The 20,958-nt window shown below is 43.0% G+C and overlaps 1 protein-coding gene across 4 annotated transcripts in view; it reads right to left on the bottom strand.

Annotated features, from left to right (window-relative positions):
- LOC105691098 (nephrin) overlaps nt 1-20,958 on the bottom strand; it is a 141,396-nt gene that overhangs the window by 6,478 nt on the left and 113,960 nt on the right. Inside the window, exons 4-17 of one of the 4 annotated variants that reach the window (XM_025746168.2) lie at nt 8,711-8,899; nt 7,071-7,250; nt 6,308-6,598; nt 5,912-6,211; nt 5,635-5,771; nt 5,339-5,492; nt 4,732-5,034; nt 4,340-4,615; nt 3,944-4,234; nt 3,669-3,847; nt 3,121-3,541; nt 2,352-2,504; nt 1,809-1,936; nt 1,019-1,214 (exon numbers count right to left, since the gene is read on the bottom strand). In XM_025746168.2, coding sequence (XP_025601953.1) covers nt 1,019-1,214; nt 1,809-1,936; nt 2,352-2,504; nt 3,121-3,541; nt 3,669-3,847; nt 3,944-4,234; nt 4,340-4,615; nt 4,732-5,034; nt 5,339-5,492; nt 5,635-5,771; nt 5,912-6,211; nt 6,308-6,598; nt 7,071-7,250; nt 8,711-8,899 — 3,198 coding nt within the window. Of the gene's footprint in view, nt 1-975; nt 1,215-1,760; nt 1,937-2,145; nt 2,302-2,351; nt 2,505-3,120; nt 3,542-3,668; nt 3,848-3,943; nt 4,235-4,339; nt 4,616-4,731; nt 5,035-5,338; nt 5,493-5,634; nt 5,772-5,911; nt 6,212-6,307; nt 6,599-7,070; nt 7,251-8,710; nt 8,900-20,958 lie in introns of those variants that run through there. The other 3 variants (XM_048658928.1, XM_048658929.1, XM_020855277.2) reach the window with 3 other exon arrangements.

Below are 20,958 nucleotides of genomic sequence, written 5' to 3'. Positions count from 1 at the left end.
TGACGTCAATTGACTAATTGATTACAGAAAATTCGGGCAATTCGCACATTCTGAGTGTGAACGAGAAATTTAACGACTCCGTGTATTTGCTGGTATTTCGTCAAATACATGAACATACAATGCGAGAAAAAAAAACAAAAAAAAAAAACTGATAATATTTAAAATAAATAGCATGCGTGACAAACTGCTGCTGCATATCTAAATCCTCGCAAGCATGAGCTGATCGCGTGCCTCCTCATAGCTCTTTCCGCTATCTCGTTTTTATGAAATAACAATTACATATAATATCATGATACCGCAAAAATCAAAATGCTCGAATGATTAATGGTAATTATAATTAGAGCCAATATGATGTCATCAGCTCTAGATCATTCGCGGTAATAATCAATTCAAGAACATTACATCGTACATTGCATTCAGGTCAGGGGGTGGGACAGAACTCGAAATTAAGCGAAAAATGACGTGGCCAGACGGTGAAAATAATTTTTAAGATAATCTAATAACGATGGTAGCGATCTAACGATGAAAACGAAAAAAAACTGACAATTGTAACTGGGCGCAAATAGTGACGAATTACTGTCGCATGCATATGTTAGAAAAATGATAAAAGCAAGAGCTCTTCTCTTCTGTTAATATTTGAGCAATTCATTAACGAATAAGAAAAAAAAAAGATAATCAAATTTTCACGAGGTTGAAAGGCGATGAAAGAAGAAAAAACGATACATGCGAAATGCCATGAGAAGCTATAGCGTCTCGAGTTTCGGGATAATAGCATCGAGTAGTGAGATGTGCGTGATTTTTTTCGCTTTGGACCAATAATTGAATTTTCGTGAAATATACATGACGTGTATAGTTTGAGTAGCGAATAAAATAAATTCACTGTTAATCGTCTGGCCATTGACTTGCAATATATTATTATCCGAGAACGAGAAGACACCAAAGATCGAGCGACAAACTTCAGAGGATATTTGGCACCTATCGAGAGCCTCGAGTTGAGTAGCTGTTGAAGATGACGCACCCGAGAGAGTACCGCTTGCTGTTGTACGCTGCGGTGGTGAATCCATGTCCATTATGACACCGTGACTGTGATTGTTACTTCTCCTCCCAAGGGTACCCTGATGGTGATGCACCTGCATTTCAAGACTGTTTTTACCGAATTCTTGAATACTTTGATCTATCAGGTAAGTACTGGCCGCCGTCTTCCTCCCCTCGTCCTATTCAACAAGATTGAAGTCGTTTAATTTCATCCGATTCTAGTTCTAGTTCCTTCGATTGTTCATACTCGATTTTTAGAATGAAAATAACTTTGTTCGAAACAATTCATATATTGTATCTTAGATACGTTATTTCCAACAAAGCTATCAACGTTTATTAGTCACTCATTTATTTCAAGCTCGTAAAAGTAATGCGAGAGGGTGTACAGATGTTGAAAATTAATTAATTTTCAACTCTTTTTGTAATTACGGAGCGAGGAAAAATATAACTAAATAAAAAAATATTGTCCTCCATTTCGAGAATCTAATACTCGAAAAAAGTTCAAAATCTTCGACAGTTTCGAGGTGAATCAACAAGACACAGCTGGGGGTGTTGCAGGGTGTGAATTATGATATAGAGGGTGTTTTTTTTTTTTTTTTCAAATAATTCGAGGTGTAGAGGTGGGCTATTAAAAAGCTGTACAATTAGAAACAGAGAGATATAAGTGATAAGTGAAAAGAAGAAGAAATTTAGAACGAAAAAGGGTTAAAAGAACTCAAACCTACCCTCTGCAATTACTTGTTACTAAGGACATACTGACTGATCGCACTGACCACGTAATCGTTTGCATCGAAGTTAACGTCGCTCTTCTCGTCCGAAACGGAACTTAATTCGCCGGTCATCGTATCTCCGTTCACAGTTGACGGTGCGTACATGTCGGCTGTTTGGGATTTGTTTATTCCTGTGAAAAAAAAAATGGGGGGAGGGAGGGGGGGGAGAGGGGAAAATAAATAACCGTTCGTAACGAATTTTAACGAACTACCCCGCAGTCGTTGAAAATTCAAGTCATTCGCAAAGTGAATTTTCAGATAATATTAACGGAGAGAGTTTAAAAGTCCTTTTTTCTTTTCTAATTTATAATTAAATCTCACTTTATGGTATCGAACTTACGGGCCTTGTTTCTCTTTCTCACAATGTACCACAACATGATGAATAGATTAACAAGAAAAAAGACGATGCTTGTTGCGGCTACCGCATAGATATAATTCATCGGAAAGTCCCCCTTTTCCAGTAGCACGTCTGGTAGATTCTCCACATTATTCGGCCCTACAGGGGTAGACAAATTGAACGTGTAAATCATACAACTTTATATTTACCAGAGCGATTCGCCTTCTTTTTTGATGCTAACGTGGCATACACTATTGGCGTGACAATGAGTAGACAAGCACAGGCTGATACAGCGATGATAATGACGATGATGTAGGGAGAGTTAGTCTCGCTCGCTGTCAACTCTGTAGGTGGGGCCTCGCCTGGAACCCAACCCGATTCCCCGTCACCTTTATGTTACTCATGCATAAGCCTTAGGCTACCAAAATTGTTAGTTAACGATGTTGTTTTTTTTTTTACGAAGCGACTGTCATAATTCAATCCTCAAGGATATACCAACGCCAAGCTAATCAACGAGGATCACGAAGAGCTTCGACGATAACATTTCGTCGCTCATTTTTTTTTTTTTGTAAAATGGCTACCAAACGGCAACCGTTTAACGTACAAAAAAAATACATTTTGTTAATATCTCACAAACAATTCCGCTGAGTCTAATGTTTCTACAATCGAAATTCCAAATCGTACGGTTGTGTTAATTTATTGAGATGTTAGAAAATTTGAAAGTCTTAGCCCCTGTTCTATCGTTTCGTACAATTTAGAATCGTATGTTTGACCCCTAATTACTATTGGCAAGCGTTTATTAACCAGAGGCGATTACTTTGTTTTTTTTTTTTCTAGATGAAATGCATGAATTACTATGTTAAAGGGGAACAATGAGACATGTTGATGATAGTCTACAAATACTTCGACAATTATACCATCTATTTTCTATGTGAAATAAACTTCTAAATCTTTCGTGATAATTGAAAATCTACTCACTCAGTGTTTGAACTTTGACGAGATCTGGCAAGAAGTTGCTCTGCCCTTTAGCGTTGATCGCTTTGATGCTGAATACGTAAAATTTCCCTAGGGCAAGCCCGGTGATAAGGGCGCTGTTTTGTGTCGCGGACACGTCCATGTACTGGTACCTGTCCTCGTGATCTAATGCCGGTCTCCACCGAATTTGATGAGACGTTGGAAGCCCGCCATCGAATCCTTTTTTCCAAGTAAGGACAACAGAATCGTGAGTGACATTGTACACCTCGAGTTCCAGTGGCTGGTCTGGTGGCGATGTCACGTTCAAAAAGACCTCGTCTGTCCCGCTTCCCACCTTGTTACGGCCTCTGCACTCGTATTTTCCGTAGTCATCCGGAGACACTCTGTAGATCGTCAGCGTAGACTCGGAGATCAATTCCGATACCTGCAGGGGAAAAATATCAACGACGATCGGATCAGCGGGACTATACGGTAGAAGCTTCGAAGTGACTTCGGGAGAGTTGAAAAAGTGTTGAGATTTGTTTAGTTGAAAATTTTTTTCTTTTTCTCACCTCAGTTTGCGTGACGTCGTACTTGTGATCGGTTCTGTTGGTCAGCAACTGTTTCCCGTTGAACAACCAGGTAAACCTTGGAAGGGGCGATCCTTGTGCCTTGCAGGACAGTTGAGCGCTCGATCCTTTGTTGGCCGCGGCCTTTTTCGTGAGTGGCGAATTAGCCATTTCTGGTTTAACTGTAGCATAAATACGAAGGTTTCGATATAGGTCTACTATTCGAACATTGAAACGGATGAAAGAAAGACAAAAAAAAATGTTCATCAACCACTCACAGTTAGTAACGAAGAGTATGGGCTTCGACGTTACGTTCCCGATTCCGTTGTTCACGTTGCACTGATATTCCCCTACATCGTCCCTACTGGGATTCGGGATATGGAGGTAGGAAGTTTTATTGACAAAAGAGGTTTGAAACCTTCTATTTAGATCAACGTTCGATCCAACTTTGTGCCACGTAACGTAACTGTCGCCCATCGGACTTCCGTCAACATCGCACCACAATTTTGCCTCCACGTCGGCGGGGTGAACGACCCCGGATTTCGAGGTACGCTCAATTTTTGCTGGAACTGAAAATCGACTCGTCAATTTTTCAAGTCTTCGCGAAAATCTATTTCGAAATGATAATGGCAAAATAAAAATCTGAACCACGGTGAAAAAAATATTCAACTCACATTGCACCGTCAAATTCAACTGATAGTAAGACGTTCCCTCCGTATTCACCGCTTCGCAAATGTACGTTCCGGCATCGTGGCGATCCAATTTGGTAATGTTGAGTGTCGGTCCTCGAGCGCTAACTCTTTTGTTACCGGTACTCAGAGGCAGTCCGTATCGCGTCCAGCTATACTTTATTACTGCTGGATTTCCCGTCGCTGAAACGGATATGACAAAAGGCTCGCCTTCCATACCCACCAACTCGTTAGGGTCCAGGGCCGAAAAAATCGGCTTATCTGTCGGAGATGCGATTCAAAATTCGGCGTAAGTTTTTGAATTGTTACTCGCGCGAGTCAACGCGAAACGTGAAAAAATCGGTGAGAGAAGAAAAAAAAAACACAAAATTACGTACAGAATACGGTGAGGGTGGTAGCGTCGTGGATGGCTCGTTCTAGCGCGGCGTTTCTGGCTTGACAGGTGTAAAGATCGCCGTTCATTTTCTCCGTCAGTTCCAGGGACAGTTCCACGGAGGATACGAAGCCACCGTTCAGCCCTGTGTTCGTGCTGTTGTTAGTTACGGGAACGGGTATACCGTGTTTCCACCATGACATTTCAGCCGGAGGATTGCTGCTGCTCGATTCGCAAATTATCCGTCCTATTTGACCAGCGCGAAATTCCTTCGGTTCTCGCGTTATCCTCACCTGGTCGGGAGGAACTGAAAACGAGATCGGGCAATTGTATTTCTATTTTCACCTCGTACGAAATCGACGATTGCAGATTACATCGGCAGAATGTTTGGTTCGTAGAACTTGTATCGACGAAATATCAATTCATACGTGCACACTAGTTAAACAATAATTAAAAAGTATATTGAATTTTCTCGTCCTCCATCTTCTTCTTTTTCGCTTCACCTCATCTCCGATTTAATTATATACATATATATTTTAAACGTACACCGGTTCCGGTGCTACACCTTTTTTTTTTTTTTTATTTTTTTTCTCTTTTTGCATCGTACTCACAGTTAACTTTCAGCTGCAGATGTTGAATGAGGGGTATATCGATGGCTGAATTAGTCGCCTCGCATCTGACCCTCGCGTTATTATCCGACGCGTTAACCAGGATGACGAGTTCGCTCGAAACGACGTGATCGCGTGTCCGTACGTTTCCATTAACCTGAATATCATATGAAACCGTATGGGTTGTACACGTGGTAAAAAGTCGTGAATAGTAAAACGGGGAAAAAAAAAAAAACAAAAAACAAAAAAAATAACTTCATGTTTAATTTTCAACTGCGTTCGTGTTTAATTCCACTAACCATTTTATCGTTTTTGTACCAAGTCAGAGTAGCCAGAGGATTTCCAGCGGTCGCGGTACAGGAAAGTTTCAAAACTGTACCCGCGTCTATAGCAACCCCCTCCTCGTATCCGGTGACTATTAAATCGGAGGGTGGATCTGTTTGAAAAGAAAAAAGAAATAAAAAAAAAACAACAACAACAAATCATGAGAAACGAGTATAACTTTCAATCGTCAATTACAATTACAAGTTCTTGATGATTTAACAACGACAACGGAAAATACGCGATCCAACTTACATATGACATTTATGGTGTGAGTGCCGACGACGTTTCCGTCCAATTTGTTGTTAACGGCATGACAGAGTACGACGATACTTCTGACTTCCGGATTGATGCTGAACGTGATGTTCGACGTAGTGACCCAGCCACCCTGGGCGGCGAGATTCGTCCTTGACGTGCTGTTGCGAAAATTTTTACCCGCCACTACCCACTTGATATCCGCCGGTGGATTCGAATTTTCGGTTGTGCAAGTTATTCGCACTTCTTCGCCAGCCTTGGCCTCGGTAGGTCCGGTTATCACGGCAGCCGTGGGAGCAACTGTTCGAATACAAACGACATAGTCATCAAAAAAAAAGCTCCACCTCCAATCCGTTCGCATCCGTTCGCGGTGCGGCTTTTATTTTTTCTACTCACAGAGAACAGCGAGATCTACGTGCGCCTTCAGGGGTGCTACGCTCATCACGTTCGATACCTCGCACCTGAATCTCGCCTTGTTGTCGGTTGCTTTTGCCTCGAATGAAAGAACGTTTTCGGAAAACGACGCCTCCGTACGGTAAACGGTTGTTATTTGTTCGTCGTTTTTGAACCAGACGACTTGCGCGGGTGGATTTCCACCCCTAGATCTGCAAACCAGATCCACCTGCTGACCGCGACGGACCGTGTCACCCTCCGTGTAACCTTCGATGTAAGGTGTTCCGGGTGGATCTGACGAATCGAAAAAAAAACGAAAAAAAAAAAAAAAATGAAACTTACGACGTAGAAGTATAAGGAATAGGATAGAGTGGATTCTTAAGTGCCAGCTAACGCCATGTGACCCGATGAATGGAATTGTTCATTTTTTTTTTTTGTGTTTTTTTTTTTTTCAATAATTTCTTGATTTCCAAGTGTCAATTGCGCAGAGATTCGTTTCGAGCTAGAGACTCTCTTTGTCACGATCCGTCTGGTTTTGCCAATCGGCATTGTGTTACTCTCGAATACGGCGACTGGTTGTAAGAGCTTCGCAGGGGGGTAGGTTGTTGGTGGAACGCATGGGATGGAAAACGGTATAATAAGGTGCTTGGCACAATACATGTTCCCCATTAACCTTCGTAGAAGATCGTATAATATGTGTGTGTGTGTGTATACATATATATATATATATAAAGTCGAGAAAAGCAGACATTGCAACAATACTCACAAAGAACAGACAGCTTTATTGTTGCTCGCATAGGCATGTCGACTGGGATGGCCGGGTGTCTAGCTTCACAGGTATAGTCGGTTTCGTCGTCGTCGGCAGTTGGGACTATAGTAATTGACCCGTGCGTGTCGTATTTCCGCAGCTCCTTTCTCGACTCTCCTGGATTTGGCATTTCTTTGTCTGCGGAAAGAAAGAAATGAGGAAAAAAGACCAAAAATAAAACTAAAAAAAAAAAAAAAATGGGATGAAAAGAGACCGGTAATTCGACGAAATCACTTTCTCTCTCTCTCTCTCGATTTCAGACAAGTAGTCTATGATGTCAGAATTATTTCCAACTCGTTTACACCAATTGAACGTGTCATTTTCCATCAAGCTTAATTAAGTTCACCCGTATTGTTATCTAGTTTTTCCCCAAGGGTGCGAAAAGTTATTTTCAACCGAAATTCGCGCACCCCATTATCGGAATAACAATAGCTCATGCTAATTGAGAATCAATGTTGTGTCACTCGTCTGCTGAAAATATTCGCTTTTTTTAAATGCACGCGTGCATCGAACGCGTCGAAGTTAATTCGATTCCGATCGTTCGCTCCCGAGATATGTAGAATAGAAAACGTAAGTGCGTATTGAAAGGGAAATCTTATGTAACACTGGTGTGCTTGAGTCGGTTTCTGCGTTTCAATTTTTCATTTTATTTCTATTTCGTACCTTAAAAGAAGGCCACCGCATGAATTTGCGACTCGGAGTTTCTAGTCCCTTAGCGATTGAGTTTTTCAATATTAAAAAGGTAAAGGAACGCGGAGGTTTGCTTACATTAACGTTACCTGTATTTTTCTTTCTTTTTCACCTTCGCCATTCGAAAGGCTAAAAAATTCATGTCTACTTCGGAACGTTTGTTTCCGCGAAAACGAGAGCGGCGAACGCGACCTATAGCTACGTGTAATATAAGGGAGAAGGTATAATGCATGAAAAAAAGAAAACCGAAGAAAAAAAAAAACGATTTATCTTGAATTTAGGTAGGTACACTCACGAAGAGTTCGAGGCACTTCGACTCTTGATTTGAATTTTTTCAAGTCAAGAGTAAGTATAAAAACGCGAGTACACTCGAAGCAAATTTAGTTGAAGCCGAAGCGAGTGGAAGGAGAAAATTTTTCGCGCGCAAAAAAAAAAAGGGAGTGAAAACCAGCAAGTATTGAGTAAAAATGAATCAATTAACAAAATACCCCGTAATTAGCCGGCTACTGTAAATGTCCGTAAATATATCAAGTCAAGTAAAGGTTGAAAATTGGTATAAAATTAAATTTAATGCCAACAAAGACGTGTCGACAGCGGGGCAAAGGAGCGCTTCCGGTTGAGCGGAATTTACAGAAATAATATGGAGAGCGAACGAGTGACTTTTTTCTGAAAGGCTAAGTGAAGTCGGGCAATTGCGATATTTACTCCGAAAGCATTTGCCTCTTACAAGTCGTCGTCGTCGTCGTCGTCGTCGTCGTCGTCGTCGAGAAGTAATTTTAATTATTGACACAGCGAGGGTCGTCGACGTTCAAGTTGAAAAGAAGGTCGCTCTGATCTCCGGGACGGTTGAAGGTAGAAGGTGAAAGGTAAAAGGTAGAGGGTAAAAAGTTCAAAGACCAAGGACTTACCATCCTCGATTGATATCGACTCGACGTTCGTGCTTCCTCCTTTCACCTGAACGTTCCCCCTGTACCAGACAATCGTTGCCGCCGGTTTAGCGAACCTCACCGAACACTGGAGTACGTGGGACTGCCCGACTTTAGCCTCGATTTTCGCCTGATTCGGGTGATTGCTGATCTCAACTTTCACCGGGGGTGCTGAAACATACGAACGATTACGCGATCGATGAGAGATAAATTTTCTGATACAACGCGAAAATATCCTCAATGTTAAAGCGGAGCGATTCGTTGCTACTGGTGGTGTTTATTTTTCCAGTTTTTCCCCAAAACGATTCAGGCGTTCTCGACGAGTTTTCACGAGTTTGAAATTATTTCGATGAATTTTTCAGGCAGGGTGGTTTCTCCGGTGGGTAGACCGAGGTCGAGGCGAATCGTGGGTATTTTCACTATAGGAGAACGCGTATCGTGGAGAAATTTCATTCCCATCACAGCTACGGTTGTGATCGATGTACATTTATTATACGCGACGCGGGAACTATGAGGACAACTAAGTAAGCTCGAAAACAATTTGCAAGGCAATTGGAGTTGTTGATATTTGATGGGACATGCTTTGGCAACTATTGGACGGCTTATGAACGTGTCTACGGTTTATACCCAACACTCTGTAAAACCCCTTGCTTCCTGTGCAGTATTCATCCACACAATATCTGCACACACACACACACACACACACACACACACACACACACACACACACACCACGTGTACACGTAGAATACGCGTATATATACGTATACCGCACCGAACCAAACACCGCCGTTCGCTCGTAGAATAATGATGTTTTCGTTCGTTGGTGCAGGTCGTTTGCGCAGTGAAATTGCATTCAATCTTCCGTCCACAAGCTTCAACCTCCAACCTCGGAACTGCAAGCTGCAAGCTGCACTGCGGCGAGAGTCACACGAGGAGTACCGGTTGCCACGCTGACAATGAAATACGTGCTGTTAAATTATTGGGCGTAATTACGACGCCCCGTTCTTCGGAATCGGTGAAAATTGGTTGACCGGGGGGTGGCGCTCAAAAGTCAAATCGATGAGAAAAAGGGGGAAGAAAAAAAAAAACAGTGGAATAAATAAACAAATGGTAGATGCCGAGCTTATGGTGACGGGTATCGCGGTTCGATTTTTCTCCATTTTGTTTCCGTTCACTCGCAGTTTACGATCGGTGGACTTGTTTCAACTTGCTCCTTAAAACAGGTAAAATCTTTGGACTGTCTGAGTTTGGAGCGTTAATTAGTTACGGGTAGGTAAATAACCGTCCGTTAGGATCAGCGGGGGTTTAAGTTGGGGAGTAAACAACCCTTGGCTGAAAATTCCAAATTCCCGGTAGGATATTCCCATCGGTTTCTTGATAGTCAGCAATCGAGTTTCTGACGTCTAGACCTCGCGCGCGTTACCGACCATTCAACGGCAGACGAAAACCCTTATATATACATATAAACTCTTAACGACACTCTCTGCAGAGCGCTAATTTTGCCCATCAAGATAGAATTCGTTAATTAATCAGCGCCAACATCTGGCGCGGCCCTTAAAACGTCCAAAAAAAAAAAAAAGAAAAGAAAAGAAAAAAAAAACAAGAAGAATGCGTACAGAACCCCCGAAAACTTGTGCCGGGCCTCTTTCCCCGCCACCTTTCTCAGGGCTTACAACTGGTAATCTCATAACTCGGGACCACCTTCTTTATACTTTTCGGAGCTTTTCGCCCCGGGCGATCTCGGTGGCGGTGGCACGGACGGGTTTCGTTCTCCCGCTTCTTCGTCCTCCTCTTCTTCTTTCGCCACGCTACCGGACTTCCGCGTATCATCCCTTATATTTCTTATAAATCTCGTCAAATATTTCACCAGATATTTTCCCTCTCGTCGCACCTCCTTCACCTCCCTTCTTCTAAGGATTCGGTCAGCGATATCGCTTCGTTCTCTGTGTATACCTATACGTACTACGGTAAACCGTCGTAAAGCAAATCTTAAAGGATATGAGCTCAACGATCTCCGAGGAGAAGATAATTTTCTGCTAAAATACAGAGACACGATTTTCGTCCATTTTTTTTCCTCTCTTCTTATTTCACTCTTGTTTCTCTTTTTACCGTACAGCGATTCAGCGGTTTTCGCAGCCCATACCTGTCCGGGACAAGAACTGAAAACAAGCGGATGCTGTGCAGACAAATCTTACTTTGTAACATAAATTCTTTCTTTCTTTTCTCTCATTTCTCTTTTCTATTTGACTTTTGATTATTTATATAAAGGTTTTTTTTTTTTCTCAGATTTTCAGTCTTATTGATATTACGGGCGCAGTAGTATACCTATCGGCTGATTAAACGTGTACATGTGTAAGTACGGTTAGACGTGTCTGAGTAAAAATAAATCACGTGAAAATTAAGGGCGTACGTACTTTACGTCGACGAGTCCGTTTGCTTTGTAAAGTTTTTTTTTCCCAATACCAAATTCACTCACATGAAACGATCTCGTGAATTGAAAAAACCTTTCGTACGGTTCAAGTTCCGTAAGATTTAGTCCTATCTTCGCGCCGGGGGGAATACCCCTCACAATCATTCGCTGTATAATTCATGATTTTTCTATCAGTTCTCAATAACCGGCCAGTCTTCTCTTTCTCCCCTAGATTTATTTCATTGGGAATACGAATCGCTGCGAACCAACCGACGATGGAATATTTCGATACCTGTTAATCCACACGTCGCCGAGACGACGTCAAAGTTCAATTTTATGAAATAAAAAATGAATCATTTTTTTAATCGGGGTTGATATGCTTTTCTTACGCATTTTGACCCCAGGAATCCGAATCTGGAAGAAAAATTGATCTATCTGCAAAAATGACCGAGTTATCGCCAATTTTCAGCATTTTGGGATCGAAAATAAAAAATTTATTTCCCAGTCTATCTTGATGTGATTTGAGCTCAGGAATCCGAATCCGGAAGAAAAATTGATCTATCTGCAAAAATGACCGAGTTATCCCCATTTTTGCGCTTTTTTTGGTACAAATTTGAGAATATCTCGGAGGGAAAAAATCGTAGCTCAATTGGGACAACGGATTCGTATTCCTGAGGTCAAATTACATGAGAAAAGTGCCATACGATCAATTTTTTAAAATAAAAATTTTTGGCCAAAATTTGAAAAAATCGTAAGGGGTACCCCTTGGAAAAATCTCAAATTTTGGCCAGAAATTTTTGTTTTTTAAAATTGATCGTATGGCACTTTTCTTGTGTATTTTGACCCCAGGAACACGAATCCGTTGTCCAAATTGAGCTACGATTTTTTCCCTTCGAGATATCCTCAAATTTATGTCAAAAATCACGAAAAATTGGCGATAACTCGGTCATTTTTGCAGATAGATCAATTTTTCTTTCAGATTCGGATTCCTTCGGTCAAAATACGTAGAAAAAAAAGCATATTAAACCCAATTAAAACAATGATTTATTTTTTGCTCAAAAATTGAATTTTATTTTGGTTTTTCAAGAGTAATCTCACGTATAATCAGCTCAGAAATCCAAATCTGAAAGCCAAAATCATCTACTCGTGCAATCGATCGATTGATCATCGATTATTCGCTGTTGGGAGCAGAAAAATCAAGACCTATCGATTGGTTTTAGTCGTAGACCTACTTTGATCCATGTCAATCCATGCACGGGTCGAAATATTCGAATTTCTCAATTCACCAGCGAGCCCGAGCTTTGCCCGGAGTCAGGTAGCCAGCAGCGTAGCGCTTTGTTGTGAGACGTCACCTTGGGGGCTGAACAGAGGTGACGCCCGACAACAAACCGCGCGCCCGTGAGTAAAAATAAATCACGAGGCTTATTTAACCAACGAAGCAACGAACGAACGAACGAACGAACGAATGAAAACTGTGTGGAACGACGGGACGAAAGCTTGAGGAAAAGCTCGGAAAAGAGAGCATTATATAGCTAGCCGGTTTTATGTATTATATATATACGTATAATATATATATAAATACATGTACGTTGTGCATACGAAAGCCTCGACGGGGTTCCGTTCCGTTCAATTCCCCCCTCCCCCGACCAAAACCCTTGCGAAAGTCCGTTCCACCCCTGCAGTACTGTGTAATTATTCCCCTGATTTCAACCCTTCTGAAAACTGAAAACTTCCACCTCGAACCGACCCAACTCTCTTCCACCCCAACCCTACTCGCACCCCCACGATTTTCTTAGTCAGTCGCTTCCTTCCACTCCGTTCTTTACCGCGGTTAATTCTCAAAATTAATTCATTTATTTCACCCCTAACGTCGAACTGATTCGTTCGAAGAACACGTAAGCCCTTGCCTATACTTTTATTCGGTGTGCATGTTTCTTTATGTCAAAATTTTCCCATTATACCGTAAAATTCGTAAGTGGTGCGGAGTTTTGAAAATTTTTGTCACCAAACATCCACCTGCAGTTAATTGCTCATTTGGCAATTCGTTGGAAGAGAGAAATAAAAAAATCACCAAGGAAATGCTGAAAGCAAAATATTTATATGTATCCGTCCACCTGTTTCATATGAACTTACACACGTATTTACGTAGGATACCTGCTATGTCATGAAAGCGGGGGTAAAAAGCCATGAGCTTGACGGGAACGAGGGGGCTGGTTGGATGGATGGATAGATGGATGGGTGGATGCGCAGTGACGCGATATCCGAGGTGGTTCGAATTAATTTAAAAATTCCCAACATCACCGGATGTGCGCGCATATATAAATATATACACCGTGCATATACATATATGTACACGCCAGATAAAGATGTACACACGTGTGTACGTATATATATATATATATATGTATATACCCATAAAAAGAAAGGGAAGGGAATTTTTTCAACAGCTTCTTTTTTTTTTTTTTTGAGAATTTTTTTTCGCTCAAGCCAGTCAGCGAAAATTCTGACGTTTGGAGGGGGTTTGCTGCGCGCCGGCAAATCGCTGTGCTGTCTGACGATGGTGGTGAGTTTCATTTTATTTTGCGATAACGCTGCTTCTGCCGCTGTAGGGGTTGAAAGTGTATTCGCTAGATGTACCCGAGAGAGAGAGAGAGAGAGAGAGAGAGGGATAGAAAATAAGAACGAAAAAAATGGAGAGCCGAAAAAAAAAGAAAAAAAAAAAAAAAATAGATGCAGGAGAAAACAAAATAAAAAAGTAGTAAAAGGGAAGAGCGCTCGTGAACAGGTGAAGGCTTTTCACGATTTCACGTTTTCCCAGCCATCGTAGCTACAAGCTTACGTAAATGTATGCGTGTTTGCACACATGTGCGTATGTATACGTACGTGTACAGGTACATAATAATCTCTACGCGTACGTAAAGCATGGTGGAAAAAGCTTCGGCTGCGCGAGAGAGAAACCGACACACCCTAGGTAAAGGTATTTGTGCGCGGTCGTCATCAGCTGGTCCGCCGCTACCGCTGCCCGAAGAAGCAAAAGAGATTCGGTATGGGTGAAAATAAATACGTAAATGAAGGAAGTGAAAAAAGGTGGCGTAATATCAGAAGCAAGAAATTTCGCCGGAGTTTCTGAAGATAAAAGTTTTTCATCACAGAGAGAACGAAGATTGTACCTACTGTATATGTGCAATGAAACGATCATTACGACATTTCGTCCGCACTCATTTTATCTTTTCGTTTCTCACACGTGACGGAGTTTTCCAAATTTTCTCTCATTTTTTCACCGACCATACCTTTCCCCGGTATCCGTTTCAACCCCAATTGTGCGGGTTGAATACAACGTTATTAAAAGAAAAAGGAAAAAAAAAAGAAGAAAAAAAAAAAATAGAAGTCTTTCAAAGAACTTTTTTAAATTCTGCGACAAAATCAAATCTCGTTGGAAAGGGTAGCGGCGGTGGCGTCAGGCCAAGTTAAAAATCATCGGAAAAAAGAAAAACTGGCCGGCAGTTATCCGGCTTATACGAAGATAACCAGCGACAAGGTGTGGCCTAGCTGCTGCTCGCTCTACACCCAGTTTTTCGAGTTATCCAGCTGCTCCTGCGGTTTTGGTCGGTCGATGTTCGCGCTGCCGTTCGTTGTTGTCGGTCGTGTAGTTGCCTCGGTATCGCGGCGGAGGTGGGGGAGGGGGGGGGGGGGGGTGGAAAAGGGGTTGGATCTCGGTTAGTAGGTAAGACAAGACCGTAGGAATTTGAAATACGAGTATCTACCGGCTGTAAAACAGTTAACAACTCTTGCAGGATGTGGACATGCAGCCGACGACCGATGAGACGAACGACGACGAAATTTTTCCACCTCTTTTTTTCTCCTCCCTTAAGTTTCTCCCTCCTCTTCCCCCCCCCGTGGGTCTTGTTATTACACACTTGTACCGCCGGTGTATAATGTGCACATGTTACACGGTACGTACGTACGTACCTTATACATATTCCACGTGCACGGGTAACGTTATGTAAGTGTAACGCGAGGTAACGCCTCTGAGAAACAACACCGTTCTCAACCCCCCCCCCCCCCCCCCCGGTTGACTGACGGCCAACCCTTTCCCCCTTCGGAAGCTTCGTTCTATGCAAATTACAAAGCTTCAGAATGTCCCGCTGTACGTACGTACGTACGTAAGCCTCGAGTATAAGGACGATGGGGGGGGGGGGGTGGTTGGTATAACTTTGTACGTATCGCGCGGGTGAAAGTTCAGTTAAGGATTTCATTAGGAAAATGGTGCGCAAGCAGCGAGTATAAAATATATTATCTGGTACATATGTACGGCGTACGTATAAATTGCGTTTGCAGCGAATGGTTAAATTTTCCACAGAATGGGCTAGCTCGACGAAAAGAGCGAGAAGAGACGAAAACAAAAAAAAAACAAAAAAAAAAAAACAAAAAAAAAAAAAAAAAAAGAAAATAAAAAACCAATTAAAAGGAAGGAGAGAGAGAGAGAGAGAAAACAAAGGATAAAAATAAAATTAAGTAATTACAAACATCATCGCGGAGCGCGAATGGTGGAAAACTTCATTTCTTAATTAAAAGAGAAATATTTAAACAACCCGAGTCCCGTTTGTTCCTAAGTTATTATTATTCGTTTGTCATTTTTCGTATTTGATTGTTTTCCGTTCGTACACTTTTTGTTTTATAAACATTTGATGTAGCGGCTGAAAAGTTTGGCATCGTCTGATATTTTTTAACCCGGACCGCTCACCCTCTCTCACGACCGTTCTCAAAGTCTTCGCGAACTTCGTGCTTTCGCTTATTACAATTACGATTGTTATTATCGTTAAAATTTTCTACGTTGCGCCGATTCTCGTTCGCCCGTGATCGATGACAATGAAAAACGAAAATGAATACGCGGAATAACAAGCGCCGTTCGCACAACGAGCTTTCCCGAGGCAATTGTATCACTTTTCGATAGAAAGTCTCGCGTGTTCCGGTTCCTTTTTTTTTTTTTCTCAACAAAAAAACCGCGTTTCAGAAATTCCTTCGTTATTATACGATGTTCGTGTTAAAATTTTGGAAAAAAACGAAACCCCGTAGTCGTCTGTTATCGTGCTCGTGCGGTCGACCGTCGACTTCTCTTTTAGCCCTCTTTTATTTTTCGTCATCTCTCTCTCTCTCTCTCTCTCTCCGTTTTTTTCGCGCGCAACCGAAATACCGGGCAGTCCGTTACTACCTCCTCAGTTCTCGCGTGTGATTTCTACTTTTTATTTTAATCAACGGCGGAATCGAGAGACGTCTGGCAACCAGTTAGAAATATCCAGTGCACACTAGAAGCCGGGCGTTACACGTTGCTCCGACGATATAATTTCCCCTGAACGAGAAGGAAATGGTTCTTCCGACCTTCCTCTTCTCTTCCCACTCTCACCCTCTCTTCCTGCCCTTTTGTTACAACCCTTCTTCTTCCTCCCGTAACTTCTACCTTATAGGTATATATACTTTCGGTGCTTAAGGATTGTATAAAGCTAACAACACCGACTTCGTTGCTTACCGGGGCATTACTTGACGCGTTAATGTACACATAGGTATACATGTATATATGTATATATATATATATTTGCATGTATGTGCCAGTTCGTACATACGTAAAATGTTTGTACATACGTGTACACATCGCGTCTGTTTATAAAGTTCGTCTAAATGGCGAGCGCGGGGGATGTTTCCTAAGCCTTTCCTATCCGACGCCGCTGCTTTCCGAAACCTCAAACGCGTTATACGCATGAGAAATCTCTCCCGAAACGGATTCGGAGGAGGAGGCGAAACAAAAAAAAAAAACATTTTTTTCTCTCTCGCGAACGGCCGTTGCCGAAAATTCGCGTCGGCGACGATATTCCAGAAATTTTCGTCCGATCATCGTCCGACACGAAAAAGTCGAAAAATGGAACAGGGGAAGAAAAGAAAAGAAAAAAAAGAGAAAAAAATTAAACTCACCGACAAACGCGTGGCAAACATTCGTACAAAGCGATTGATCGTCGAGCTTACGGCCGTGTTATACCTCTGTACGTATCGGTGTGTAAAGTAAAACTAGGGATTTAAAAAATGCTCCGGTAAAAAGCTCCTATCGTCCTGTTCGCGTGGAGTGTGTACATCCATGGATATATGTACATAACTAGCGCGCGTTACGTGGATATAAAGCGTTGCCTAGACCCGGTGTGTTAACGTATAAAGTGAGAATGGAGTAAAAAGCAGGTAATAAAGAGCGGGGGAATAGGCAGGGGGTGGGGGCCGGCACCGAAGGTACACGTAACACACGTAGGTGGGTGAGCACGGCGTAATACGGTGTATCCACATCGCCTCCGAAGCTCTGCTTAGTTGGTACACACGGGATTGGAAAATTTTCACCGACGATTGTCGGGGGGGGGGGGAAAAGTTGCCGGAGGCATTACAGTTCGGTAAAGTGGTGTGTAGAGCGAGGGTGGGAAAGAGGGAGAAGAAAATAGAGAGAGAAGGTGCACGGGGGTTGCAATATCTGTGTGCAACTCGAAATTGTGCGCCAAAAAGCTGCCGGAGTGACACCGTTTTACGTCGGCTCGCCGAAGAGAGTGTTTCGTTGTGTGCATTGCGGCGAGCGATGCGGTTGCGGCGTGGCGTGGCGTGGCGTGATCGCGTCGTTGCGTGAAAACCGAAAGTAAACCAGGAGTAGAAACGGTACGTCGCGAGCAGATTTTTTTCACCTATCCCGTACGCGAGACGTGACGGAGCTTCCGATACCGCCTCTGTGCAATTTATGAATTTCCAGAAATATACGCTCTGCGACAATTAAAAGAAAATTTTCCGGCCAACAATTCAGCGAGGCGACAACTGCACCTGGACAAATTGAGAGCTTTTTGTCGATGAGGTGCGAACTACCAAATTGACCTCCTATATAACCCGGCGTTATACGTATGCCTATGTGTAAGCGTGTGCAACACGTATATGCATATATACAACGCGTAGCGTTCGCGGTATTTTGATGATTTTCTACCCGAAATACGACCACGTAAAACAACTCATCGGAACGACAACCGCAGCTGGCCAAAATTCAGGGCTCTTTTCACTCGGATAAAATATGTAAATTTCTTTCCACTCGACACCGTCTACTCGCCCCCCCCCCCGACGTTTCATGTAATTCCGAAGACGAATTCGCTTATGCGAGAGAATTATTTGCCGTTACAACGTTACAACGGATGATGTTGGTATCGTTGTAACGGCAAATGTGTAAAATATGGTGAGCTTTCAGGATACGAATCAGGATGCAACTTCGTACAAAGAGGATGTTTTCTGTTTGCACTTTCCCTACGTCCGTTTTACCACCTGCAGCGTTTCAGCGGGATTGCGCGTGTAGTGTGCTCGTCGTCGGTAGGACAAGAGGTGGGGCTGCGGGTGTATCCTTTACCGTGGAAGTATTCCCCCTCGTAAGGTGAGCCAAGAGAAGAAAGAGAAGAGAAGGGAAGATGATAAAGGTATAGGGCAGGCAGGCAAGGGTAAATAGTCTCCGAAGCTACAGACCGCGTTTGAAACCCAAACCCGTGCGGCACTATCCGGAATAAGGGGGATGAGGAAGAATGGGCGATGGGGGGGGGGAGGAGGGCGGGGGGGGGGGGTTGGTTGTCGGTGTCTCGTGTACATATGAAAGATCCGGGGACCGTGGCATCGCCAATTCCAGAGGGTTCGCGTCCGCGAAATGCCAGTTTCTGGCCTCTTGCCCACCCTCCTTATCACCCCGTCTCTTCTCTTCTTTCTACCCAATTCCGTGCCATCTGACCTAACCGAGGCCCCCTTACTTCGTTGGTATTTCGAAAAGGGGCGAAAGGGGTGGGAGGGGATCGGTAATATGAGGGAGTCGGAGGAGCCCGCGGTTTCTCACTAGATGGCGTACCCGGATTCTCCAGGGTCCCTAACTCCAGGCTTTCCCCGGTACAACCGACCCACCCCTACAACCGCCCTCGGGACCTCCTTCGTGGTTTATTGCTCGGGGGTTGTTTCATCTCGTTTTATAAGGACTAACAATGCATGCTACGTCTCCTTCACGTCCACCGAAAACCTTTTTTTTTTATAACCCTCTCGCTATCGCGATATTGTAACACACGGCGGACAGTGGTATTACCCTCGTTACATCTTACGGCGAAGGCGAGAAATCTGACGGAGGAATTATTTGTAAAATTCAATGAAAAATTAATATCGGCGAACACCGCGATAGACACGTTATTCGCTCGTTTGCTAAAAAAAAAAAAAAAAAAAAGGAGAAAAGAAGGAGAGCAAAAGACTAAACACATCGGCTACATGATCGCTACATTTTACATGATACCCGACCCTATCGGTCGACGAACAAAGAAAGAAAGAAAGAAAGAAAGAAAGCACGGAAGAAACTAAAAAAAAAAAAAAAAAAACAAAGAAAAAGACAGTTTACGGCGGGTGATTTGGAAGGAGGTAGAGGGCACGGTATAAAAGGCACGAATGTCGAGGGGTTGAGGGTTGGGAAAGGAGAAAACAAACAAGCGAGCGAACGGACAAAACAAACAAATAGAGGAACTCTCTCGCACACGTTTGGTAGTTCTCGCCGAGTTTATCGACACTATCTATGGTACACTTTGGGCCATCCATTCTTTCGAAGGGGGGTTTGGTGGGAGTGCCCGCTGGTTTCGGGTGGGGTGGTTCGGGGGTGAAACTAGCGCGGGGGTTTTCCCCCATCCCTGTGTACAGCGTTGCGTTGTTACCTCGGTCGCCCGCGTCGGTATATATCTTCGCGCTTCTTTTTCCAACACTTTCGCGGATAAAGTGATACATTGAACGGATCGTTCCAAAAGAACCCGTATAACCCCCCCCCACGCTCGTATGTACGGATTATTATAATATAATTGCCAGAAATAAAAAAAAAACAAAAAAACCAAAAAAAAAAAAACAGAGGAAAAAAGCAAAGCTCTCTGCTGCAAGCTTTCCAAATCCACCGCGCGATCGAAAGTCGCGAATCGTTTGAATTAATTTTCATTCCATTCCGTACCCTTCAAATTTTCGTTTACCGTTCAGCTCTGACTTAGGAAACGGGTTGGGAAGAGCTTGCGAAAATCGCGCGAGCTGAGGGGGGGGGGGGGGGGGGTAAGGGGGGAGGTTCGTCGGAAGAAAAGCGGCGACTTTAGCTTGTCCTTTATAGAGCGGCTGTAGGGTCACGTCGGGCATGGTACGCGATTCGCATGGAAACGGCGGGGTTTTCGGCCCCGTCGGTTAGCTTGACAACTTACTTAGGTACAATTCCTTGTTCCTCTAGGTGTTGCCACATTTTTTATACTCAATGCCCGGCACGCCCAACTCTTCTTGCAGCCTAAGCGTCGTCTGGAACGAATTTACCGACCCGTGTAGCGAGTCGGAACCAAAAAAAAAAAATTCAGACGAACGGGGTGAGGGAAGAAAAAAAAAAAAAAAAACAAGGAATCGGACGTTTTCTTTACGTTTATCGCACCGTGTACAACGGCGAATTTTCGCGAAAAATTGAGACGGTATATCTGGACGATTGATCTGGAAGAGCGCAATTTTTTACCAGCTTCGCGCGACGCGTTTCGCCTGAAATATAATTTCACTTAACGACGAGTGGATGAATTTTCTGTACGGTATACACGCGAGATGTCGATACTGCACGTCTTTCTCCCCATACACCTCTCTTCGTACCGGTTCTTTTTTTTCTTTTCTGTTTTTTTTTTTTTCTAATATTCGCTTAAAAAGAGAAAAATAAGCAGCTATTCAACCGATCGGAATCTCCCTCATTCTTTTGATAAAACCTTACCCCGTGGACGACGTCATTTTTCAG

The sequence above is a fragment of the Athalia rosae genome, chromosome 7, assembly GCF_917208135.1.
Source record: "Athalia rosae chromosome 7, iyAthRosa1.1, whole genome shotgun sequence".
NCBI lineage: Eukaryota > Metazoa > Arthropoda > Insecta > Hymenoptera > Athaliidae > Athalia > Athalia rosae.
Note: the sequence above shows the minus strand (reverse complement) of the source record. Positions and strands in the feature narration are given on the sequence as shown.